Consider the following 26404-nt stretch of genomic DNA (forward strand, 5'->3'; position numbering starts at 1 on the left):
ATATTCAATTCAGTAAAAAAAATAAAATTAAATAAATTTATATATTATAGAATTTAAAATATATATAGGTCGAATCTAGTATTGAACAATATCTTTATCAAGATAATTTTATCTAAATATTAATAAAGGCTTTCTTCTTTTTTTATTTAATTAGATGTTTATTTTATTTGCGAAGAAGTTAGAATGCAGCGTAGACTAGTCAAAATAATAAAAATAACATTAAATGGTTAGCATATTTTTCAAATGATATTAGGATACGAAAAATCTAATAAATTCGACAAATCTCGTGTATTGAGTAACTTCATCCGACCAGTTTCCAATTCAATCCTATAAATATACTGTTGCAAATTGGAAAAAGAAAACAACTTTTGGCACTAAAAAAATAATCCTGTTAAACAGAATTAACGAGAACTCTGTCTCTCCCTTTAAAACCCTAAACCATCTCTCTACCCCATTTGAAATAATTCATTAATTACCATCTCAGTGTGAATCTCATGAATTATATCTTACACCAAATTAATCATTATTTAGTGTCAATCATTTTGTACCAGAGAAATTTATTAAATATAATTTTTTTTGTATTGACATATTCTATTTTTTACATCGACGTATTCTATATATTAACTACAAAAAAGAATTATAACTATCATTTAAAAGTTAACATTGATATTATTAGTCTTGACTCATTTAAAAGTTAACATTTTATTTGAGATTTAAACAAAAAATTCTAGTAATAGGTGTGGGGTATAGGGGTGAAAATATGTCGGATTAACTCCGACCCGACCTGCTATCCGACCTACTCGGATAGGATTCGGATAAAAAATTTCTATCCCATTCGGATTCGGATTCAGATACGGATAGAATTTTTGAAAAAAATTCGGATACGGGTCGGATATATTTTTCGGATTCGGATAGGGATATCGAATATCCGTTTACTCGCATATTTTTTTAAATGATTTACAATTTTTAGTTTATTTATTTAAATAGTAAGTATTAATATTATTACTAATAATACGTTATATATTATTTATAGAGATTAATTTCTCTAATTTTATATATTTGACATACAAAAAATTATTTGTTGTAAAACTTTTAATAATTTTGTGTTAATTATATTTAAATAAAATATTATAATTATTTTAAATTTAATCAATATTTAAGATCGGATCCTTTATCCGAAAATTATCGGTATATGGTTTTAAATTTTGCTATCCATCTAATATCAATATTCGAATCCGTATCCGAACTAAAAATAAATCCGTATCCGATTCGTTTTCACCCCTAGGGTATGATTTATTTGGATAAATAAAATATAAAAAGATGCTAGATTTGATCAAATTATATTTGTGTAGTATTTTATTTTGTTTAGAAAACATAAAATTAAGAATAGAATGTCTTTCTATTAATATCTGCTCAATTTTTCTTATAGAAGAGCATAAATTTATTACTTGTATTTTATCCAAAGTTTGAATTTTATTTAAAGTTTGAATTTTATCTAAAATTTGAGTAGATAAAAAAAGTGAAACTTTATCGAGATAACTTTATCTAAATATTAATAAATACTTTTTTTTTTTAATTCATCAAGATAGCTATAAGATAGACTCGTTTCCAACCCAATCCTATATATACGGTTGCAAATTAGAAAAGAAAACAACTTTTATCAAAAAAATATTCTGTTAACCTCTGTCTCTCCCTCCAAAACCCTAAACCCTCTCTCTACCCCATTACCCATGAACGCAGCAGCGACGGCAGATCGCCTCCTCTACTGGGCAGCCGCTGCGGCGGCGCCACCGAGACCCTTGAAACGGAGGGTGTCGAGCATCTGTTCAACGCGGCAGCTATCACTCCGAGTTCCGGCGGCGGCGGGGGCTGCGGACAAGAATGGTAAGAGAAGAATTATGGTTTCGGAGATCGCTTGCTCGAAGGGCGGAGATGAAGGCAAGGGGCTGACTTATAAGGAAGCCGGGGTTGACATCGATGCTGGCGCCGAGTTGGTACGAAGGATCGCTAAGATGGCCCCTGGGATTGGAGGTTTCGGTGGTCTTTATCCGTGGGGTATGTCTTTCTCTACCAATTTCTCGAATTGTTCCATAACGTTAAGATTTTTAAATGGTTTCCATAGGGATTAAGACGAAAGAAGATTTTTCTTTTCACTCTCTTCGTCTTTGGTTGATGTGTCTGAAATTGTTTCTTCAAAAAGTAAAGGTTTTATTACTCCAATGGTACTAATTAATTTCTTTTCTGCGCTACATAGAAGTAGACAATTATATTTGCCTCTTAAGCAGTTCCTGTCTTGATGCTTTGTTCTGACAATTGATTTCCTGATATCAGTCAAATACTGGTTTTCGGAGTCTGCATTGCTTACTTACACTTACTTTTGATGGTACCCATGTTAATTCATATCAGCCCATCTATTGCTATTCGTGCTCATCTGTTTTATATACTTCATCATTTATGTCTTTGTTAGAAACAATTAAACCTTCTTCGTCAAAAAGGTCTTTTACAATAGATCTTTGAAAGTATCACAAATTATGAAGGATTGCTAAGTTGAAATATAGTATCTCTTGCCTGTCCTTTGTTTAATATAAACATAACGAATGCACTAAAAATCTTTATATAATCGGCCACACTTTTGGCAGTTTACATAAGAATTACATGTAGATTTTGCTAGCAAATTATGTTTGGCTTTTTGTTCAGCATTATTTGAAGTTCTACTTGAAAACAGTATTTCATTTCATCTGGAACATTATGGTTCACTAAGAACTGGTGGATATTAAATATCTTCTCTAAAAATTATACCTTTAAAACATGGATAAGTTTTACTAATTTAGAGTTCTGCTCCTACTTATTGAACTTTTATTTTATCATACATGAACTAACTTATGGAAAAATTACTCTATTTTATGTACATGAAATAATTAAACCTATGAAAGAATTATAAACTTTTGTTTCCACATGGACAAAATCTAATGTCTATTGCTATTTAAGAGCTTCCCTTGAACTTAACTTTGTGACTGCTGAAGTATCTAAGTATGTCGTGCCAGATGTATTTTGCAGATAAGTTGGTGACTGCAATATTTTATCAACAATTTAAATCTTATTTGTTGATATATTGTTCTAGGTAATGGTACAATTAATTATTTAGTCATAGTCAGCACATGCTAATAATCAAGTTAGTGGATATTTCATGTATATTTTTGTATCCTTTATTCTTTTATATGATTCGCATGTTAATCTATATTTGCTCAAACAAGGATCTCTGTAAAGTTAGTCTGCTAATTATTCATCCAAAATACCCAGTATCCTTGTTTTGATGGCAAGTTCTTTCTCCACTCATTCCCAGCTATATTGCATACAGTTCATCCTGTTCCTTCCTTTTTCATTGGCCACCTCTACTTCTCTCTCATTAAAAAAAAATAAAAAATAACACTTGCAACACCAATATCTGAAGTGCATGCAGCCAATTTAGTAGGAGCAATGAATTCCTTTGTGTTGAGGTAATTGTTTCTTCATGCTAAGGAGGCCTGGGATATAAGTCAACTTGTTTCCCTTAATTCTGATTGTTGTCTGATTTGATCCTGCAGAGTGACATTATCAACATGATCAGATTTTGTTGCCTTAAATTTGCGCTGGCCACTAATTTTTTTCCTCATCTCCTTTTCTTTGTTGATGCAGTGAGAACAAATCAACATAGAAATCCTCTTCTATTTCTTTTACTTTTCTAATTTTATGGTTCATGCAGGTTAAGAACAGAGTGGTACTGTGATTCCTGATTCTTTTTTCCTTGCATTTCTAATAAGATGGTTGCTGTTTAGCCAGAAATGTTGAGATGGAATGATTATGCAATTGGCTGTTCTCTAACCTTTTCATTTCCAGCTTCTTTTGTCAAAATCTGTTTTTAGTTTTTAGTACTTCTATATTAACAACCCTCATTTCTAAAGTCTGTCCCAAGACTTAAACCATGGACTTTTGGAAAGTGACAAGTCTTACCATCACACCAAGTGGCCCTCTCATATCATCAAAATTTTATATTTGTCCAAAAGAATTTGCTACTCTATTTGATGTGCATTCTTCATATGCTAGCATACAAAAAATGAAGTATGTAATATCATTAATATTTGACTAAGTCTCAGTCAGCCTCCGCTCATCCTTAAACAGGAGATGACTACCTTGTTGCTGGCACTGATGGTGTAGGCACAAAATTAAAGCTTGCATTTGAAACTGGTATCCATGAGACCATTGGAATTGATCTGGTATGAATCGGGCCTTTGTCAGCTCTATGCATTTGCTATATCTTTTGGAATGGTCAAGTATTTTGTTATGCTTCTTGGCAGGTCGCTATGAGTGTGAATGATATTGTTACATCTGGAGCAAAACCATTATTCTTCCTTGATTATTTTGCTACAAGTCGTCTTGATGTTGATCTTGCTGAGAAGGTATAGCTGATGTAATTTGGTTTCTTCATTCACATTATGAGCACTAATTGTTTTTTTCTCTTAGATCTTGTGAGAAGTCAACATTCATCTGATAACTCCTATTATAATCATATAGGTTTTAAAGGGGATTGTTGATGGATGCCAACAGTCTGATTGTGTTCTACTAGGAGGCGAGGTAGTACTTTCAGCTTTTCTCCACAATTCTCACATGTTATTTTGCAATGGTTTATGATGATTATGATTCACGCCCTTAATTGTTTCAGAAGAATTGTGTGCTTTGAGTTGGTTGACTTCTTGTCTGGTCATAGTGGTCATCTCTGTGCATGCGCACGCATGCGTGTGTACATGCGTGTCCATGTGCGTGTGTGTACACATCTGGGTATTCTTGCTTGTTACTTTCTGCATAACCCATCTGAAGCAGTTGTTTATGTCTGATATCTGCATTGACCTTTAAACCTGCAGCTCACGTTGTTGACCTGGCTTTCATATACATCTTGAACTCAGCCCCCTGAATAATTTATACACGTGTATCTTCGGTGTCTGGACCACATCCTTGTCCATCCCTGTACTCCCTCCTCCACCTTACTGGACCCTTGTCATAATTCGATGCACTAATATTTTTCAGACAAGTCGCTATTGCTAATTGCCAGCATTTACATTAGACAAAAGATCTACTTACCTTTGGCAATTTTTTTTCCTCCCTTGATCAACTGCTAGAACCCAAATCTAGTTACCTCTCATGGACAACAGCTCAATTGTTCACTGTCCTAATAAACTCCACTTGTAATTATGGAACTGTTCTACTATAGCTGTCAGCATGTTTGTTAACATAATTTTATGTGAGACCATAGTTGTTCTGGCTTAAAATTCACTAGATTTATGCTTATCTTTGCATATCTAAGATGATTCTGAATTAGTGCAGATGGATGCTTGTCGTCAAACTTCAATCATTCAGAAGTTATCTTCTTTGTTTTTTCTAAAAAGAGGAGATTCCCTTTGGATGCATTTGGTCTCTCTTCTGGGAGATATGACATCTGGTCCTACTTCTACTCATCCATTATTTTCATACCAAACATAGGATATGTGGGGCCCACATGATAATTAATCCAATCCTATCTTTATATGTCCTGAACAAATGTACCCTTTGTCAAGAAGTTGAATGAGGGAATAGAGGAAATGTTTCTATACAAATTACATTTTTCAGCAAATAAATAGTCTTAACATGTTATTATGATGATAAAATTGTTGTCAAAATCCTTTTTGTGGTGTGAACTATCTTAACAAGACAAGAAAATTTTCGTTTCTATAAGAACATTTTACTAATAGATGAAACAATTGTCTTTCTGCAGACGGCAGAAATGCCTGATTTCTATGCAAAGGGTGAATATGACCTTAGCGGTTTTGCTGTTGGTGCTGTCAAAAAGGATTCAGTCATTGATGGAAAAAATATTGAGGCAGGAGACATTCTCATTGGCCTCTCATCCAGTGGTGTCCATTCTAATGGGTTTTCTCTTGTGAGAAGGTTGTTACTTCTTTTGTCTCCTACTTTCATCATTCTAGGATCCAACAAATTTCCAGACATGTAGACGTAAATTATCTTGTGGGCATATTTCTTTATATAGTTGATCATTATCTTGCTCTTGAAGTTTATTATCAATAAGTTGCCTTTACAGAGTTTTGGCACAAAGTGGTCTTTCTTTGAGTGATCAGCTTCCTGGAAACAACGGGAAACCGACAACAATCGGTGAAGCTTTAATGGCTCCAACAGTTATCTATGTTAAGCAGGTAATCTTGTGTGCGTGCTTGTTTCTTGTTCTTTTTGCTCTGGTGATGGATGTATCTCTGCTATCATATTTTTGTGCTTTGACTTTATTGAAAAAAAAATATATGTAGGTTCTCAACATTATCAGCAAAGGCGGTGTGAAAGGAATAGCGCATATTACTGGTGGTGGCTTTACAGACAACATTCCTAGAGTATTTCCTCCAGGCCTTGGAGCTAAAATCTTTACAGGTTCTTGGGAGATCCCACCTGTCTTCAAATGGATACAAGAGGTAGGAAATTTTTTGGTTTATTTCTGTGACCTGTAAGGACATATTTTATTTATTCCCTATCAAGTCAGCATACTGGTCTCTAATGTTAGCTTTGTTGGCTATAAATAGTAAGCTCTGAAGGTTTATTTGATCATCTTATTAGAACTGTATACATGGTCACATACTCATATGTAAATAAGTATATAAATTTAGGTATGTTTATTATATTTCTCGGACTAGTATGTTTGATCACTTAAATCCTGGTATGACTTACAGGCGGGTCGAATCGAGGATGCCGAGATGAGTCGAACTTTTAACATGGGCATTGGGATGGTTCTCGTTGTTAACACTGACGCAGCTGGTAGAATACTCTCAGAGGGATCTGATACTGCATATCAGATTGGTGAGGTCAAATTCGGCGAGGGAGTTGAGTATGTATGAGATGAGGTTTACATTATCAGTTATTTATGAGTTAGATGCTTGAGGGGCCAAATTTGCCAACTTCATAATTTTGTGCCGGAACTTGTTGTAACATAATATTACCGATATTGCAAGGAAAAATAATCATACTGTTGAGTTGCTAATGCACAACTTGGCAAGGGAGTTGAGTATGTATGAGTTATGTGGACATCATTTTATTTATGAAGAGTTTTTATGTTTGGGCGGCTAAAATGTTGCCCAGTTTTGTGATTTTATGTTGGAGATTGTTTGTGCCATGATACTATTGATATCTGTTGAAACAGAGAACTATGTGAGCATGGTTAATGACAGTCACAGTACAAACTGGGAATTAACTACTTTCTCAATCATCTTATTTCTCAATATATATATATATATATATATATATATATATATATATATATATATATATATATATATACATATATACACATACATATATATATACATATATCCTCTAGCTCTTTTTTTTTTTTTGAACCCAAATTTAAATCTATCATATGCACTTCAAACTTAAGTATCCAATTCAAATTATAATTATTAGTCCACCCTTAATTAGAATACAAAAAGTATTACTCTTATAAAAATATAGTTTGTTTTATAGATGGAGAGATAATTTAGTTATCTTATTATTTATTTAGTAGAAAAGATTGGTGCTGATGGAATTTTAACGCTCGCAATCTGGGGCCCAGAGAAATTAAAGCCTTTATTTTTCTATCTATTTAGTTAGTCAAAGTAGCAAGACTATTTCTATAGAATGCTAAGTGATCTCGTTAGATAATTCTTGGGATAACTTTTTATCCTCAGGGATAAAAACGATAAGAGAGGCGATAGAGGATATCTATAATTAACCCAAAACAAATGAACAGATATCCTAATCTTCTCACGGTGTATTAATTAATATAATTAAGTTTCTTGAGAGGTGTAGTATATGATTCTCGTCTCCTCCTCGCTTCTATTGCTTTTAAGCGCGCGAGAGAAAAAGAGAGAAGAATCGGGTCGCCGCCCCGTGAAAGTATAAAGATAATAAGCAAAAGGGAAGAGGGAGAAGAAGATGAAGTACGTTCTGGTCACCGGCGGTGTCGTGAGCGGGCTCGGAAAGGGCGTCACAGCCAGTAGCATCGGCGTCGTGCTCAAAGCCTGCGGCCTTCGCGTCACCTCCATCAAAATCGGTAACCATTTATGGGTTCCTTCCTCTCTTCACGGATTAGGATTTAGGGTTTTGGTTGGAGTTGCAAGCGGATTTGATTACTTGTGAGTGGGTTGCACTTCTTGGGTTTTCTCCAAACGGATGAGTTTGGTTGCTTCGGACTTATCGCTTGTTTTCTAATTTTATGTTGATTGGGTTATGTCTATTTTGCTGTTGCTCTTACTGTTTCTTTGTGGTATCTAATCTTGCTTCTTTAGTAGATTTCTTTTCCTGTTTTTTTTTTTTCTCTTTTTCATTCCTGGGCAGTTACTAGTTAATGTGCTCGGTTTTCCGTTCTGAATGCTCTTTTTGACTGTTTTGTTTGATGGGTTATTTTCAAATAGCTTTTCTCTGTTGCTTATTTCTGCGAAAGAGCATATTGTCATTCTGTATGCGTGTTGCAGGTTTTGTAGTCAAGATATAATCCGTTCCTGTTTGGAATATTGGAGTTATATCTAGTCGTCTGGTCCCTACGCTTTTCTCATTTTGGGTCCTTTCAAAGTAGCTTCTTTGGCTTGTCTCTGATTGTATTTGCCCCTTTTCTCGATCTTTCGGTCGATTCCTCTTTTTGATCTGTCGTTAAAGTGATTATTTTGGTGCTTTTGCATGTGGTTTCTGGCTTTCCTTGTTTCTAGGCTCTTGGGTAGTGGTGGGGACTTGAAGGGCAATGCCCTATCCTTGTTTAGAAGATTTCATTCTATTGGAATGTCTGAATTGCATGTTTTCCGTGTGCTGTATGACTCAGCCCATAATTTTGTTCCATAATTTTGCCGTGCAATTTTGGTGGGAGCATGATGTCCTTACCTATTATTGCAGATCCATATTTGAACACGGATGCAGGAACAATGTCTCCATTTGAGCACGGAGAGGTTTTTGTTCTTGATGATGGTGGAGAGGTTAGCTTCTTCTTAACATTCCTTAGCACTGGAATTATTGCACTACTAATGGTCTCTCCTACTAAACATTGTGTATATATGTTGTGTGTGATGGATTTGTTCATTATGTTGTGGTTAGTCATATCTACCTTCTCATAATTTAATGTATTCAGATTTCAGGGAATAAACCTTTTCTACTTTCCTCGTTTCAAAATTTTAAAATTTGATCTTCCCTGGTTTCCTCTGAGAAATAATTCTGCCAGAGGGGCTTGACTAGGTTGCATATTTGCTCATCTTTTTTCATTCAGTCAAGCAATGCTACTCGTAAAATGTAATTTGTAAAGTGTCTGGTGCTTCGGCTTTCAAGAAATTTGCTGTTTTAGATGTAGCAAGTGAATAACTGGAGTAAGATGTCAATTCTAGTGTTCTAACATATTTTATTCTTGAAGGAGATCCCAGGGGGCATCATGATATATATATTTGTTAGTGTTTGTGACTTTGTGTAGTCTTGCTGCACTCTCCAGTCTGGGTGCAAGTAAAGATTGATGCTAGTCACAAGTCCTTAGAGCTTAGAAGGCATTTGCTTGATTTACTGGCTTTGAAAGCACTCAATAAGTGTGCAGAATATTCACCTTTTTCTGTTGATGGCCCCAGGCGACTTGATTTATGATGTACTAGCATTTGTAGTATGGTAAATTTGTCTTGACTGTCAGCTCACACTTCACAGTATTATCTCTGTATATTCTGAAGTTGAATAGCTATGCTAACTGGTCTATGGCTAAACTGATTTCAAATAAGAGATTCGCATCATAAATACTAGAATTTTATACCTTTTTCTTGTACAGGGATTTATTCTTAAACATATTACTTATGTAGGTAATAAAGTTGTTCCTTTGCAGTTTCTTGGATTAGAATATCCTCAATCAGAATATCCTGGATCTCCTGATTGAGTGCACTTTCAGTTAACCTGTAATTGTTGGATCTGGGTGAGATGTTTTAGTGGATTTAACTCTCTTCTATGTGTTACGAGATTGTAGACAGAAATCATCCAATGGTAAGGAATAGATTATTTTGAAGAGGACGGCTGCAAGTTATCAGTTGACTTTTGATATCAAAGAAGTATGACCATACCTGTTTCCTGCTCAAATGAGCTATATCTGGTGACACTAATTGCATTCTTGTCAATCTGGATCTTCCATTTTAAATTTCATATGAATGGACTTACTGACTTAGTAATAGCAGTATTAAATATCTTGTTTCCTATTGTTTGGTTCATGGTATAAGCTTCGACCTAGAATTTATAGACTGTGCTTCTCATCATTATGAGTAATAATTCAAAAGTTTTTTAAATTCTCACGAACGAAGAAAGAAGGAATCTTGATATTCACTTCCTCTCCTCCTTAATCTGATCAGTTATGTTCTTCTTCTCTCCGTGATCTAAAACCTAGATGCCTCTCCTTCCTACCCTAGGCACTGGCCTTCCTTGTTCCATCATTAAAAAATAAATAGGGACACTGACAAATGCCTGTGTAGTGTATTAGTGCCACGACTTGTACTTTTGTTGGCATTGCAAGCTTAACTGTGGTTAACGTTGTTTAACTGCATTTATCTTTGTTAAAGTGTGGTTAACAATGTTACAGACTTACTGCCTAACATGTGCAGAATCTCTAGACTAGATAAAGTTGCGATGTTTTCTTCATGCCCTTGTGTTGGCTGTCTGGCTGTTCTCACTCTTTCTTTATAGCATCTTTTATCACACAAACCAGCTTCAGTTTGCTTCCACGCTCTCCTTTTTTCATTCATTTTGAACTAGTTCTGTGATAAATTGCAACCTGAAAGGCCTAAAGCATGTACTCGTATAGGAGCCCACTATGAAGAATTTGTGACTTGCTATTCTCTTGATATACTTGGTGATCTATAACTTATGTGTTGAGGCCTCAAAGAGGGGGAGGGGAGAAATTACTCATTAATTTTATGTTGTACAAGATTTTCTGATTCATCAGATTAGATGCATGGAACCTTGTTATATTAGGTTCTTGCTTGTATTATTCTCTGATTACAATTTGCTTTAGCCATGTGCGCATTATTGTGTCAATAGTTAACCTTCAAGGTTGTAGTTGCCTTCACTGTTATGTTCTCCATTTTGTAACTGCTATTTCCATTTTCATTTCTCTTCTTGTTTGTAATGTCAACTGATGCTGTGGTATGTCTTGTGATGGGTATACATCTTTCTTTCATAGGTTGACTTGGATCTTGGAAACTATGAGCGCTTCTTAGATGTCAGACTTACCAGAGACAACAATATTACCACTGGAAAGATATACCAGGTATTTTCATCCCTATGATGATTTCTCTGTTATATCAGACTTCTGACTTGGGATTTACCTACATTTTCCAGTCAGTCATTGAAAAGGAGAGGAGGGGCGATTATCTTGGAAAGACTGTGCAGGTCATATCAAGCTTTAGGCCTTCTTCAGTTCTATGTGCATCTAGCTCACTTAGTTGCTTGTAAGATCATTTTACTAGCGATGCATGTTTTCAGGTTGTTCCTCACATAACTGATGCCATAAAGAATTGGATTGAGTCAGTAGCCTCTATTCCAGTAGATGGAAAATCAGGCCCTGCTGATGTGTGTGTAATAGAGTTGGGGGGAACTGTAGGTAGGATTTGCTAAATTTGTTATTTTACTTCTATTTAATCTAGAAAAGTATTTAATTGTTAAAAAAGTGCGACACAGCAGTAATTCTATTCCCATCTTGTTACAGGTGATATTGAATCAATGCCATTCATTGAAGCTTTGCGTCAATTGTCATTTTCTGTCGGTAAGTTTGGAGCACATCCAAATTAATGTTCTTCTTGATTTTCAATATCCGCTTTTCTTGAGTGCTTCCTAATGTATACATCTTACACTTGAGCTTGTGGGAATATTTGAGGTGAATGATTGCATCACCATAGATGGATATTTTCAGTTTTTTGTTGGTTGTGGTCTTGTTGAAGTCAAATTATTGGATTGATATTGTTTTGTCAAAAGTTTTTGGATTAACTGAAGCCATCGTAATGGAACACTTTTCCCTTGATTTGTGCAGTTTATTGCAATATAAACTTCAAGTTCACAGTTAAATAGACTATCAAGTTTGGCTGGACTTAACATTTCTTGGTTTATGGTCTGCACAGTAGAATTATCATAAGCTAAATGAGATATGGTTATCTAAAATAGAGGATGTTGCTATGGCACTAGTTGATGGGGAGATCAGACAGGTTTTCAGGTCTACATGTGGCGGAGATGCACTGCATGATTAATGCTGCTTTAGGTTGGCAATGCATGTGTCTTATGGTCTTAGTCAGGATTGGTTAATTGGTTAATTGGTTTTTGGTCTTTTCTGAGTATTTTCAGCAGCTGATTTTCATGTCCAGTATCTGTTTGGTATGTTCTAATTTCTTACTTATTTTGGTCCAGTTAAACCATGGTATACTGATGAGGAAGTGTATGTTGTTGATTCATGGATGGATAAAAGTGGAGATTGGCATATAGAAGAAATCTGAACAACTCTTTAAGTCAGGAAGAATATCATTATTCAAATTACATGAAATAAGCTGGTGTGTTTATGTTAAATGAAGTAGGTAGACTAAAATGGAGTTGATAGTAAAGGAATTTATGCAGGAACTCCCTATACAAGCTCCTCACAAATGGAGGGAGAGTACTACAAAATTTATTTCAAGCTTGTGGAAGATGAAATTCCTATTACGGGTTTTTATGACTGGTGGGTGATTATAGATTTCTTATAAAGAATAACTTGTTAAGTAGGAAATGGACTGGTGAAGCTAGTGTCTATACAGTGATAAGGAAGAGAGGTACTCAGTAGCTTATCTGTTCTTGAAATGTAAGGTGACTTCATGTATATTTAGTTGGGCCAGGTCTCACTAGGACTGTTGCAATAATCCAAAGACCATCAAGAATCTTTGGTCGTCTGGAGAAATAGTGGTATTTTTTAAGAATATATAGTCTGGTGGAGAATGTAGTTGACTGCTTACATCTGGACTGTATTGAAAGGGAGGAGGCTCGAAAGGAGGGATGGATGATGATTCATGGTTCAAGCATGGAAGACCCTGTCCATGTTGCTGATGAATGAAGCAGGCTTCAGTCTGGAGTAGTTTGTGTTTTATTGTTTTAAGATTGTTGTAGTCTTGTATTTTGTTTTGATCCAGGGTCCGGATTGTTAACTGGTTCTTTTTTTTCTGGTCACCTGCTTTTCGCCCGTTGAGGGTAGACGGGAGAGGGGTGTAATTATGTTTCATAGTGAAACAGGGTCTGCGGGCTTTTCTCTCAAAGAAAATAAATAAATAATAATAATAATTATATATATATATATATATATATACCGCGGGCCTATTATGTGTGCTATAATAATGATTTGACTGTAATTGGGTTGGATTTATGATGGATGAAGATTGCTTTGAGGCTTTCTCCCTGGGTTTTGTGAAGAGTTCCTTGCTGTTTGAAAATTGGAATGGTAAAATGTGAAGCCTGGAGTTTTAGTACAATCTTTCTCTCATCTAAATCGTTGATGCCGATATTTGTTGCTCTTCTCTGCTTCTTTCTAGAATTCTACCTCAGTTTTCTAGATCTGATTTCCTGATCAAATTTCAGAGTAGATCTTCAAATATAAATTTAAGATATTATTTCAGATTAGTTTTTCAGAACAGATTTCACACCAAGCTTTTAGATATGAATTTTCAGAACGGAATTTCCAGATATGATTTTCAGAATAGATTCCCAGACCAGAACACTGATGAGAGCATCCAGATTAGTTCTTTAGGAGTTTGACAGTGAATTTTCTTTTTTCACAATTTAACTTCTATATTCTGAAAGTTGCTTTATGCTCAAGGCACCTGCCATGGTGCCTGCCATCCATTGAGCACCATAGGTGCTACTAGCTGCCAAATGCTTTTGTAACATTGCTATTACCTGCTAAATTAGGTGTTTCTGATGTTCTCACAAGGCATTAGTGAAGTTCAGGGAATTAAACAAAGATGTCTCTAAATGGCGTGATTCTATCTATGGTGGTTTTCATTTTCTTTGTTTTTATTTTTACTTGTCTATAGCTAAAACCCATGTTTTTGTGCAAAAACTGTTAGCAGTTACATATTGAAAAATGAATCCTAGTGTACATAATGTGATGCTTGTTTATCTTCTAATGAGTGCTTTTAATTCCTTATTAGATAAAGAGAACTTCTGCCTCATACATGTCAGCCTTGTCCCAGTGCTTGGTGTAGTTGGTGAGCAAGTATATATTCCTCCACGACTTTGGTCTGTTAATACATAATTGAAGATGACTATGTAACAAACTTGTGCTAATATGATGGAAAGGAGATGCTGTATAATTTGGAATTCACTTCCTAATAAAGTCTGATCTAATACTTGGTATTAGCATCATGATTAATAACCAGTACTTTTGTCTTTTTAAACATAATAACTAATGCCAAAACATTTTGATACTCTTTTTAGAAAACAAAGCCAACCCAACATAGTGTACGAGAATTGAGGGCATTAGGTTTGACTCCTGATTTACTTGCGTGCCGCTCAGCTCAGGTAAGCAATATTCAGCTTGACTTATCAATATATCTCATTATCTTGACAGTTGGATGGCTGACCTCTCTTCACTCCTTAATATCTGGATAAGGTCATGTTGATTATGTGTAACTGTAAGCTAGCAAGGAGTTTAATATTTAATAATTATTTTCTAGTTTTTTACTAACTTCACAATATATGGCCTATACCCATACTTGTAGAAGTATATCTACTAGAGGAAGTTATCATACAGAACTTTCAGATTGCACATTATATGAGGATGCCAGTTCCTCTTCTTCAGTCTCCTGAAGCTCTTCTTAATTAGTTCCTACTTGGATGAATGGCCTAATGTTTAGAAGTAATCAATGTTGATCTATTCCTTTAATCTGGAAACTAGATTTCCTTTTGCATCTTTTGCTTGCAAGTTCAGCTCAGAAGTTATTGGCTTACCATGATCTTTTGCTATAATGGGAAATATTACCATACCTTTTGATGCATGTTGTTGTGCCACCATCCAATTTGTACTATCAGTGATGTACAGATAGACATGATGACACGTTATGATGGTATGGCTTATACCTTCTCAGCATTGATGAATTTCTATATTGTATTTTTCTAATTATTTCATTGCATGCTCAAGTAATCTTTTCAGTGCTAGTCATAGTGTGAGCTAGCTATGTTTGTTGCTTTTAATGTATTAGATACGTCTGCTTCCTTTCATAGTTTACATGTTGCCCTCCTGTGTTGTTTTAAATTTTTGATGGGTCTTTAACTTTCTGCTGATGCTAATTTTCTAAGGACATAACTATTGACAGCAATAAGCTCATGTTAATTTAATTTGATTTCACTTTTTGTTTATTTGAATGCATGAAGATTCTAAATATTGCATTTCTCTTATTTTTTGGTTACCCGTCTAATGTTATTTTCTTAATTGACTTGGAAAATTTCACAATCTTAATTCTACTTTTTATAACTTTTCAGCCTTTAATGGGAAATACTAAGGAAAAACTTTCACAATTTTGCCATGTCCCTGTAAGCTTTCATTCATAGAAGTCCTATGTTACTCTGTAGTTTGTTTTTCCCTATTATGATCCTTCATGTCTCTTGTAGGTTGCAAATATTCTCAACATACATGATGTTCCAAACATTTGGCATGTTCCACTTCTACTCCGAGTAAGTTTAATTTCTTTGGTTCGACTTCACTAAATTTATGTTTCTGATGGAATAATAGGTGGTTATGGTGGGAAAACCTCATGGTTAACCTGAAACTGTTTTTTCTTTGTTTGTCTTTTTGAACTTTTGCTTAAGTTTCTTATTTACTTCCATTTTTCCAGAACCAGAATGCCCACGAGGTTATCTTGAAGCAGTTGGGTCTTGTCAGGCAAGATAACAAACTTATTATACATGCTTCTATTATTTATATGTTTTCTTAGGCAATATATAGACATTTAGGATTTAATTTAACATTTTTTATTTTTCAGCAATTCCACTCCACCTGAGTTACAAGGATGGACACAGATGGCAGAGTCATATGATAGCCTCATGACCTCTGTTTGTCTCCAACCCTATCCCAGGCTGTTTGCTGACCTCCCTTTGTTGTGATTAGTGTGACTAATGAAAGTATTTACAATTGCAGGTTAAAATTGCATTGGTCGGAAAGTACACTGATCTGTCAGATTCTTACTTATCCGTAGTGAAGGTTAATCCTTGCTATCTGAGTTCATGATTTGTCTTATTTTCTTGCCGAACAGTTTTGTCAGCACCTTTTATTCTAGTACCCTGGAGATGTATGCCCTGTTTTTGTAGAATGCCCTGTTAAATTCCTGAAAAAGGATGTGAAGCTGTCATAGTAATTGTGATGGTGAACTGGTAGTAATGTCAGCACATTCAAGAATTACTGAAGGTCTCATGTTATATACATAGGTTGGAACAAAATTGGCTTGCATCACCTTAGAAATATGGTGACCCGGGGGTTTACTGTAGTAGTTTACGTTGACATGAATAAAAAGCTATTTCATTAATTCTTACATTGGTTGTATCTATTTACTAGTCTTATTTCACCAGTTTCCTTTGTTCTGTCTTGCTTCTTCTCCCTTTTATTTCATTTCAAAATCAAGCGCAGAACCTCTTTCTTTTTCATTGTTCTTTTTTAAATTTTGCAGCTTGACCCATCTTTTCATTATTTTCAACTTGGCCCTTGCAATTTTCATTCGATCACAGAAGATACACAAAATGACCCGTAAACTTGCTATTATATTTCCCAAAAACACCTTGACTAGGAGTGTATCTGATAAGTGATAACTTAATAAAAAATGCAGGGAGAAAATTAAATACTGAAAACAGGTGGTAAACTGTAATCGCTACAAAAAGCAAGGTGAGGTGGAAAGAAAATTCCCTTTTCCATATAAACAGTAGAGTACTGATTCATGAAGTTGATGCATCCTGTTGATAAAATCTGGGAAATTTAAATCCAATTTAACAACATGGTCCTCCATTCAAGATTTTAATACATGCATATTTCAGATGAAGTGCACAATTAACTAATATGCTGATGTTACACGCATGATCTTATTATAAAGTTGGGAGATTCTTGATCTCTCATTCCCCTGTCAATTCGTTTCTCTTTTCATAATAGTACTGGCACGCTAAAGGGATATAATATATAACACTGAATTGTTTTGTTAGGAGCTTGTTTCAGAAAATTAGACTAGGAAATTTGCATATAAGAAATTAACAAATCTGAGGAGTAACATAATTATTTAGGAATTGTTTGCACTTCACATTACTTGAAGGACCTTTGAGCTTTATAATTAGTTAATTACTATGCCTCATGCAAAATCTCTCATAGTTGCTAATATTCACCTTAAACATCAGTGGGTGTGGAAGACTGGAATAATGAAGGTCTGCCATTTTATTAGCTGTTGAAGTCCATAAAGATAATATCTTGGAAAAATATAGCTGCTAAATACACTTTGCTTTGTCATGATGGTAGCACTTTTTTTAAGATTATCTTACACTTGAGACTTTAATTATTGCTCTTTGATTTCACGTGGTATGCTATACTTCCTTTCAGGCCCTTCTACATGCCTGTGTTGCCTGCTCATTTAGGCCATCTATCCAGTGGATTGCAGCTTCAGACCTTGAAGATGAAAGTGAAAGAATGGTAAACTAATTAAGCCATCTTCATTAGGAATTTCTTATAACTTACTACCTGTTGTCCTGGTACATTTGTTTTCACACAGACACCAGAGGCATATGCTGTAGCATGGGAAACTCTGAAGGTAGGAAGCTACTATTGTTATTCCATTTTTGGTTGCAAAACTTTGATTAAAGGTCTTGAATCTATTTAGACCCATGAGCATGTACCTATATGATCAAATTATTTATGATTTTTCAGAGTTCCTCATGCATTTTGATACCTGGTGGCTTTGGCGATCGTGGGGTGCAAGGAATGATATTGGCTGCTAAATATGCTAGAGAAAATAAGGTTCCATATCTTGGCATTTGCTTGGGAATGCAGATATCTGTGATTGAAATAGCCAGATCTGTATGTATGCTTCCTTTGTAGCTCATACTCTACTTGAATTGTAATACCGACTCAAATATTTCTCTCTGACACTCTTGGAACTTGACAGATTTTGGGTATGGAAAGAGCAAATAGTGAGGAGTTTGACTTAGAAACATCTCAACGTGTCATTATGTACATGCCTGAGGTACTTGGTTGTTCAAGACTTTTGGTGTGATTAAACAAAACATAGAAACTCCAGTCACATAGATTGACTTTACTTTCAGGTATCAAAAACACACATGGGAAGCACAATGAGATTAGGTTCTCGGAGAACGTTCTTTCAACATCCTGGTTGTCTTACTTCAAAGCTGTATGTAGTTGAGACTCTACTTTATTCACCTAAAGAATTTAATTCGGAACTTTGGATATTTAAATTTCCTGTCCTGGTAATTGGGTTTATATTTTATGCTGGCTCTCTCTAATTTAAAGAATTTCTGAAAAATGCTAGATATGGAAATGCTGCATATGTGGATGAGCGCCACCGTCATAGGTATGAGGTAGGTAGCAAATTGAGTTTTGTCATAGCTGGTGCAAGGGTTTACTACTTTGATGGATTATGACACTTTTTGAGATTTGCTGGAGACTCAGAGTTATAAATTTACTTCAGTAGGTTGCTCAGTTATGTGGAACTTTTTCATTCTCTTTACTGGGCCAGTGGACCCATCGAGCTAGTTCCTAGTAAAAGGAACAGTGATATATATACTTCACACAAAAAGCAACTTTTCCATGTAATTTTTTTCTTTTTAGTAACCACTTACCAAACTGCTTTATTCGTTTTAATGGTCCTTGATAAAACAGCTATGTCATCTCTTGTGTTGTTGGGTGAATTTCCTCTTTCACATACAGTTGTATGCTCTATAATAATTCAGTTACATCACTGCATAAAACTTGTTGGATGCCCACTAAAATAGTAAAATTACAATAACACCTTACATCAGAAAGCCTGTTTCCTAGTGACACATTCCTTGGTTTTTAAGGGCCTGTAGAGTTGATGTAGGTGTATATTCCTCTTTCAACTAGCCTAATATGATTAAAGAAAAGTAATTACTTCTTTGTATAGCTGGCATAAATATGTACTGGAATGCAGTTCATTTGTTCTCAGTTATGTTATTAGTCATTGCAAAAGATGCCATCAGAACATTTGGTAAATTATGCAGATCCCATCTTTTATAGTTGGGAGTTGCGACAGCTATATGTCAAAGCTTGGATGTAGTACTTATTTCAGCGTGAATTATTCTACAAAGGCACTCGTCAAAAATATTGTGTGATAGGATAATATTGATTAGTATTTTTGCTTCATTTCCAATAGGTGGATCCTGCTTATGTGGAGAAGCTGGAAACTTCAGGCATTCAATTTGTAGGAAGTGATGAAAGTGGAAAAAGAATGGAGGTACATTGCTGGAAATTCAGTCCATGATTCATATTTTCAAAAATTGTACTATATCTAACCCGTTTTGTCATCTTGAGCAGGTCATAGAGCTACCAAATCATCCATATTACATAGGTGTCCAGTTCCATCCAGAATTCAAGTCAAGACCTAGAAAACCTTCTGCTTTGTTCTTAGGTAAAATTGTCATGTAAACACTGGCCTCTGGAAGATATTTCATACTGAACATGCTATTGCCATGTTAATTACGTTCATTTGCACAAAAATTCTATTTTTCTATAATTTCAAAAATTATGTGACTAGTATGTGACAGCCACCTGATTGTGAATTTTCTGTGTATGGGCCATTTTAGGAGTCATCTTATAGCATATGATGGAACAGATTTTTTATTCACAATCTATAACTGTTTCAAAGCCAAACTAGATGTTATGCACCTATGCATGTTTTCTGACTGAATTATCTGGTCTCTGAGATGCTATTTCAATCTTTCAATGCAGGCCTAATATTAGCTGGGACAGGTCAGTTAGAAGGATATCTGAGCAGTCTTTCTGATACAAAGTCAGAAGCCCCTCAATGACCAAAGGCACTCTCATTTGGGGTGAAGGATCCGTAACCTTGGTTAGAGAAAGAAGTATCTATTATATTTCTTCCCTTAGTTGACCTTTTCTTTCTCATATCTTTCTAGATAATTTCTTGTTGGAGCTCTTGCATGAATTCAAGTGCTTCATGTTTGTTTCTGTCAGGACATCAAATCTGGTTGCTGCATTAGCAGGACTTCAGCATGTTCTACTTCCAGAATCAATTTTGCTTTGCGGCCATTCTTATCGTCTTTTTGTGATGCATTTGGTGGTTGTTTGAATATTTCCTTAACAGAACAATGAAGGCAGTGCTTCAACACAGATTTTTGGTAGAGAACTAAATTGCTTACTATCTCCTTTCTTTTCTTTTCGTTGATGAACAAACACCCTGTCAACTTAATGTTCTTTGGAAGATTATTTCTTCAATTATTTTGCACTACTATTGATATTTCAAATCCCTTTTCACTATAAAATGTGTATCATCAGAGAGGAATTTTTTTTTACTAATGAACCACCAATCGGGAAGTCCATGAGGTGACAGAGTTGTTGACTTTAAGACTAGATGATTGAATTTTTTTTTTTTTAACATTGGGTAAAGGTCAGCATGTTTATTGATTTGGTCTCATGTCATTACATCTTGGGGGCTTTGTTATTGTATTGATTCCCAATAAATAATATACACGATAGTGCTCTATTGATTTGGTCTATAAAAGTACCTTCATACCTACTAGTGTTCTATTTTTAGTGTAGGCATCCAAAAATATACTTATATACATTGAGCACTTCATAATGAGCTAAATCAATGGTTAGAGACAGAGAGAGCGAGAGAGAGACAGAGAGAGAGACAGGTCGAGAATTATTCAAACGCTGAAACGCAACACTATTCCAAGGATCTCGCTTCCGACTACAACCACACACCACCTATTTCTCCTCCCCCTTACTAAATAGAGAATCAAGAGGACCTCCAATGAAAATCACACATCTACCCCTCCCTTGAGCCCTCCTCCCACTTCCATTCCTCCTAATTAGCCCTCCATAAACATACCATCTGGGGGGTAATTTTGTCATTTGACATCCCTAAAACTAGAATTATGCTCCATATTTCTTACAAAATTTACGTCTATCCCATCTAAATTCTCCGTCCATGCATGTTGTTTCTCCGAATCTAGCTATATATAAATACTTCCTTTGACAGATTTTCAACCTAAATGAGACCCTAAGCCACTCAAGGAAAAGGAGCCCTAATTCCTTCTCTTCTTTCTCCTCTATGGAGAAAGAAGAGAAAGACAACACTATCATGACCACACTTTCTATCTCTAATCCTAACGTCTGCTCGTCGTTCAGCAAGAAACGCAGTTCCTTAAGCCTCCTCTGGGCAGCCATCTTTGCGGTTCGCCATCGTCGCCGCACTTCTAATAAGAAATTATCGGCCAAAATTGATACCGTGGACTCTAGCGACACCGAGTCCGTATGGAAGAGCCTTGTCGGTGGGATACGCCCTCTCCACCTCCAACAACTCGAGTCCTACCCTACCCAACAACCTCTGCCCCCACCTTCACCAGTAGGGCATGAGCTGTTCCACAATATTGCTCTAGCACCGCCATCACCGACCAACTCATCGTACCATGATGTTGCTCTAGCACCGCCATCACCAGCCAGCTCATCATACCATGATGTTGCCCTCGCACCGCCATCACCAGCCAACTCATTGTACCATGATGTTGCCCTAGCACCACCATCGCCAGCCAACTCGTCTGGCTGGATGAGTCAATATGCTTCGGTTGAGGATTTGCAAGCACTACATGAGAAGGAGGGCATCGACAATGATAAAGTTACTATTGCCCATGAAGGTGGCACACCAAATGCGATTGATATGCAAGCTGAGGAATTCATAGCAAAGTTCTATAAAGAGATGAAACTACAACGCTTGGAGTCATCCAAACGTAACAACATGATGATGATCGAATAGTATACATAATTTATGAGTCCTCTATGACTAATCCTAAAAGGGTGGTATTCAAGGATTAATTGCACAAATGTTAAGGTATTCGGTTGAGGTGGTTTTATCTTCTATTACAGCATGAACTTTATTTTATATCAACTACTATTGATGAAAGGATTGTAGAGAGGATCGATTCAATAGAGATTACATTTTTTCCCCCAACCTATTTTTGCAATAAAGTCAATTCCATGTAGAGATTATACAAGCAAGGAAGAATAAGAATTTTGTTTTTTTTTTCCTTAAAAAAATGTAAGGATCATAATTTTTTCCTTGAACCGATCTTTGCAAAAACTTAATTTCATATAGAGATTTTACAACGTTCATATCTAATGTTGCCAATCAGATAGTGCTACAATTGTTTAAAGGATTCCTGTTGTGTAAGAGTTGGTTCGAATCACAATTTAATTAGGTACCATAAAATTTTCACTTCTCTTAAAAAGTACAAAAGAAAACATATATATATATATATAATGTTTGCATCTAAAGAATCTCAACTGTAGGATCATAAAAGAAAAAAAGAGGACAAATGAAAAGCATTAGAGTGAAATTGAACTTCCACCTGCACCAGTTACCCTCGCCCCCAAGGGTGATCTCTTCCCTCTTCTCTTCTAGCCCAAGTAGCTAAGAAAAGGGAGAGTCATCCCTTTTCTCCTCTCCTCGCTTCCCCCTTTCAGTCTAAGCTTCCCTTCTCTTTCTTCTGCACCCTCACCACCATTTGTATCCGCCTCTCCCTCGCCCTCAGGCTGCCGCACCCAGGATATGATCAACATCCGTGGATTTAGTTACAGATCTAGTACAACTGTATGGATGTGCCGAATGCATTTACAAGGGTTAAAACGCTTCAAATCATACTTCTAAGACATGTAAACACTGAAATATATGGGTTTTTCGATTCAGTGAAAGGCTTTTTGAAATTCTACACAACCAAATATATCTGTAAAGTGAATAACAATCCTACTCTCCAATAAAACTCATCATTCATGATAGAAGTACAAAATCTCAAGATATAAATAACACCCAATGGACAAAACAAGGTCCAAGTATATCAGATCATTGATGATACCTATAAAAGCATGCCGAGGCACACAAGTCTTTAATCTCTCAGCAACCAAAAAGGCTTCAGTTATTAGGCTTGCTCATTAGCAGGACCTACAAGAACCCCCTGTGCAGAACCTTCTTTCTTGTTACCATCATCCTTAGCATCATCCTCTCCTCTCCTTATCCTGATCTTGTACTTCAACTCAAACTCGGCAATCTCTTTCTTCTTCTTCTCCAATGCCTCATTGAGCCTAGCAATGACCTCTTCGAGGCCCTCTTTATTACGCTGCACTGCAGGCAGGACTTCCTTGATTGTCCTCTCAACCAACACACCGCCCACCATCCTGTAGCACCGCCTAGAGGGATCAAGCGGTTGTATTGCACCAATGACAAGGGAGTGCTCACTAACTTCCATTTCTAGCTCTGTGATCTTAGAGTAGAATTGATTCATTTCAGAGCGCATTGAAGCATACATATTTGCAATGACTTGCTCATTCACAGGTCCCCTATTGTCATCGCTTTCTTTGTTTGCCATAGTCCTGGCTATTCAGAAGATTGAAATAAATCCAAATTACAACTGAGAACCTCTAAAAAGTTAAAAATGCACCGAATGCAAATACAAATTGCTTTCTCAGATTTTGCAGGTTGATGCTCTATTAATGGAATGAAGCAAGTGACAGGTGAAACAACTTCAAAGATAAACACTGCATAAGTGTACTTATTATAGTCCCCTTATCTCTCTCAAGGTAGAGATAAATCAGAATACAATTCACAAACTCCCTTCACGAGGAAATAGTAAAACCATGTTAACTCCATTTCTACAAGAGATGGAGAAACTATGAGATAATTTACCCCTTCCATTTGGAAATAGTCGTAAGGAACTGCAACCGTGGCAATCGATAACTGACCAACAAAGAAAAGTTCGATTATTAAAACAATCTCCAAAAAAATGTTACAGCATTGGAAGCAACCTTGACTGCCCATCTGCTGCATCTCTCACACTTCTTTAATGAATACATAACTAGCATCTCTCACACTTCTTTAATGAATACATAACTCAAACAACCCAACTCAAAAACTCGCTTCTCATATCCCACTAAAAATGCATGCCTACATTCTCCCTATAAATAAATACATTTTATGTAACAAATAAATTCTCACAAATCGAATTTATCTCATACCACAACATAAGGTCACCTACACAAATCCCTTTAGAAAGTAACTTAACCAAAAATGTTGTCAATAAATGATTGGGAGATCAAGACAAAATGTCTATAGTATCAAGGACATCAGGGGAGGAAAATATATTGTTGTAAAGAAAGATACAAACACCAGTGACAATAACCGGGCGCCCTTCAGTCAACCATTTGCAAAGATTTTTCTTGCCATGGAGTAATGGTAACTCTTGTTAAGGGGTTAGTCTAAGGACATATTAAAGGTCTGTACTTGAATTTCTTAGCTTTTACGACTCTCCTGAACTGACATATTATATGAATTTTTTCCTTAATGAAAAGGAACAAAGATCATGCTAAAGCAAGTAGAAACTCCTGAAAAGCAAAGAACCATAGTGAAGGAATGGACTTAAAAACGAACAGAAATCAAGACCTATACACAAGGACGTAGAATATTGAATAACACTTTGGTAACTCATAACACTATAGTACTTGCTAAAGAAATGACTCTTGGCAGCACTCGGTTATAGATCATTCTCAAGGTGACAAGGAGTCACAACTTATAATATGCTGAATCCAATTAGAAAAGTGGGTTATCCTCAAAGCTTCTTGTTCTTAATTTGTAGGATCCAGTGGATTAACCTTCAGGAAAGCTAAGACAATGCAAAGGCAAAAGCCAAAAAGATTGCAAGTTTCTGGATAGTACACATACGATAAATATTAAGCAATAAGATCCAGGGTACAACCTGCAATGATAGGTTCATGCATGGTCTAGCAGCTCTTTAAGATATAGCAATTAGCAAGCTTGGCACGAGTGCAAATTCAAATCGCTGGCATGTCAAGAAACCATCTGAGGAATACCAAGTTGAAGACTAAGAGTAGGCATAGCAAATTGTCAGGAAGACATAACAACGGAGACTTGCTAAGCATTGGAACAAAAACCAATTCAAAACAGATAAACTATTAGTCATCCAATGAACTTGACGAGTCCTTGAAAGTAAACTGATCCAATCTGCCATAGCAGTAGATCAACCTTGTTCTAGATCTTCCTATAAGGGTTATTTGAAGGGAAAAAAAAATGCCACCTAACTTCGTGCAAATCATATCACAGTAAAAAGAAAAAAGAAAGATACATCGTACTTCCGAACGAGTTTTCTACCTAGGAGGAGGACATCACAAGCTAGAAAGCATCAAGTATTTGACCTTTGTCTGGTCAAGAACTCAGATCTATCAAAATCCTCTCCACTATAGAAGAAAATTACGCCTTACACTCAAATAGGCTCCGAAGAAAGATCTATCGCGATAAACCTTTCATTACATTCTAATTTCACAAATAACATGTACTGCACTAACTTTGCTTCATGCAATCCGTCACGGGAAAAAATTTTCATAAAAAATTGCATCTTTATGAAAGATTAGTGTGTAAAAATGTATCGAGAGCGAGGACAATGAGAAATCACACGAAGTAGGACAGTGTTGCACAATCATCAAATTAGTGCGGCCGCAAGATTAAAATGGCTATATAGCTATAATCGGTAAATCCACCAAGGTAATTAACATGAACCGACCTAGACGAGAACGGCGAGGAGAGCACGAGCCGTAGGCGATTAGGGAATGCCGGAGACAGCGAGGATGAGGGGAAGAGGAAAAGCTAGGGCTCGTTGGGACTCTACTCGAGCCGTAGGGACAAAAATAACCTTCTAATTAGTCTAATTAGAGGATAGGAAATAGAGAAGAGTTATTTATTATGTTTAAATAGATTTGAATAATATGATGAGAACAAAAACAAAATAAATTGCGGTGAGCGTGGATCGAACACGCGACCTTCAGATCTTCAGTCTGACGCTCTCCCAACTGAGCTATCCCCGCTTATTGATCTTCTGATATGAAATAATTTAAAATATATAAGTATTTTTCAGGAAGATAATGATTTTTAAAAATCTATTAGATTATCGGTACAACTATACGAGCATCGAAAACAATCAGAAGTATCTAATCACAGTGGATTATTTCAACTTTATTTTTATACACATTAAAGCTTTTTTTGAAAGGAAAAGATGCAAATTAAAGTTTTTATTTAATTATTATTAGTTACATTTG

The 26404-nt window shown here is 35.7% G+C and overlaps 3 protein-coding genes and 1 non-coding gene across 7 annotated transcripts; 2 read left to right on the forward strand and 2 right to left on the reverse strand.

The window, feature by feature from the left end:
• The first annotated feature begins 1646 nt into the window (after nucleotides 1-1646).
• On the forward strand, nucleotides 1647-7162 carry LOC140771395 (phosphoribosylformylglycinamidine cyclo-ligase, chloroplastic/mitochondrial). Its single transcript, XM_073112917.1, has 8 exons — nucleotides 1647-2055; nucleotides 4159-4253; nucleotides 4335-4436; nucleotides 4552-4611; nucleotides 5786-5958; nucleotides 6110-6221; nucleotides 6330-6488; nucleotides 6744-7162. The coding sequence occupies exons 1-8, from the start codon at nucleotides 1731-1733 to the stop codon at nucleotides 6906-6908; spliced, it is 1191 nt and encodes a 396-aa protein (XP_072969018.1). The 5' UTR covers nucleotides 1647-1730; the 3' UTR covers nucleotides 6909-7162.
• A 682-nt stretch (nucleotides 7163-7844) lies between these two features.
• Nucleotides 7845-20413, forward strand: LOC140769919 (uncharacterized). The gene is made up of 23 exons (XM_073110823.1): nucleotides 7845-8098; nucleotides 8932-9011; nucleotides 11231-11317; nucleotides 11389-11439; nucleotides 11533-11650; nucleotides 11756-11812; nucleotides 14211-14275; nucleotides 14497-14580; nucleotides 15541-15591; nucleotides 15670-15732; nucleotides 15894-15940; nucleotides 16041-16110; nucleotides 16196-16258; nucleotides 17633-17722; nucleotides 17802-17840; nucleotides 17957-18106; nucleotides 18195-18272; nucleotides 18352-18437; nucleotides 18576-18624; nucleotides 19437-19517; nucleotides 19598-19691; nucleotides 20012-20145; nucleotides 20258-20413. The coding sequence occupies exons 1-22, from the start codon at nucleotides 7981-7983 to the stop codon at nucleotides 20089-20091; spliced, it is 1701 nt and encodes a 566-aa protein (XP_072966924.1). The 5' UTR covers nucleotides 7845-7980; the 3' UTR covers nucleotides 20092-20145; nucleotides 20258-20413.
• A 2530-nt stretch (nucleotides 20414-22943) lies between these two features.
• Nucleotides 22944-26032, reverse strand: LOC140771255 (prefoldin subunit 2). Of its 4 annotated transcripts, none has more exons than XM_073112714.1 (3): nucleotides 25873-26020; nucleotides 25051-25154; nucleotides 22944-23675 (listed from the first exon to the last, which is right to left on the reverse strand). In XM_073112714.1, exons 2-3 carry the CDS (start codon nucleotides 25070-25072, stop codon nucleotides 23221-23223), a joined length of 477 nt encoding a protein of 158 aa, XP_072968815.1. In that variant the 5' UTR covers nucleotides 25073-25154; nucleotides 25873-26020; the 3' UTR covers nucleotides 22944-23220. The 4 variants fall into 4 exon arrangements, with proteins under 4 accessions (XP_072968815.1, XP_072968819.1, XP_072968816.1 ...); XM_073112718.1 differs by having other exon boundaries at nucleotides 22944-23671; nucleotides 25873-26000; XM_073112715.1 differs by lacking the exon at nucleotides 25051-25154 and having other exon boundaries at nucleotides 25873-26032.
• Nucleotides 26033-26100: 68 nt separating this feature from the next.
• TRNAF-GAA (transfer RNA phenylalanine (anticodon GAA)) lies at nucleotides 26101-26173 on the reverse strand. Its single transcript has one exon. It is a non-coding gene; the product is annotated as a tRNA-Phe (tRNA).
• Nucleotides 26174-26404: the final 231 nt, after the last annotated feature.

Source organism: Typha angustifolia, chromosome 11 (genome assembly GCF_048772165.1).
Source record: "Typha angustifolia cultivar Huaian chromosome 11, ASM4877216v1, whole genome shotgun sequence".
In the NCBI taxonomy this organism is placed as follows: domain Eukaryota; kingdom Viridiplantae; phylum Streptophyta; class Magnoliopsida; order Poales; family Typhaceae; genus Typha; species Typha angustifolia.

What these genes read in the sequence shown, in the direction of transcription:
- LOC140771395 (XM_073112917.1), top strand. Translation starts at nt 1,731, where the DNA reads ATGAACGCAGCAGCGACGGCAGATCGCCTCCTCTACTGGGCAGCCGCT. An exon ending in CGGTGGTCTTTATCCGTGGG is followed by an intron (nt 2,056 to 4,158) that starts GTATGTCTTTCT and finishes ATCCTTAAACAG; the next exon opens with GAGATGACTACCTTGTTGCT. An exon ending in CAGTTATCTATGTTAAGCAG is followed by an intron (nt 6,222 to 6,329) that starts GTAATCTTGTGT and finishes AAATATATGTAG; the next exon opens with GTTCTCAACATTATCAGCAA.
- LOC140769919 (XM_073110823.1), top strand. Translation starts at nt 7,981, where the DNA reads ATGAAGTACGTTCTGGTCACCGGCGGTGTCGTGAGCGGGCTCGGAAAG. An exon ending in TAGCATGGGAAACTCTGAAG is followed by an intron (nt 17,841 to 17,956) that starts GTAGGAAGCTAC and finishes ATGATTTTTCAG; the next exon opens with AGTTCCTCATGCATTTTGAT. An exon ending in GGTTGTCTTACTTCAAAGCT is followed by an intron (nt 18,438 to 18,575) that starts GTATGTAGTTGA and finishes GAAAAATGCTAG; the next exon opens with ATATGGAAATGCTGCATATG.
- LOC140771255 (XM_073112714.1), bottom strand. Translation starts at nt 25,072, where the DNA reads ATGCATGAACCTATCATTGCAG. An exon ending in GCATGAACCTATCATTGCAG is followed by an intron (nt 23,676 to 25,050) that starts GTTGTACCCTGG and finishes TCTTCTGAATAG; the next exon opens with CCAGGACTATGGCAAACAAA.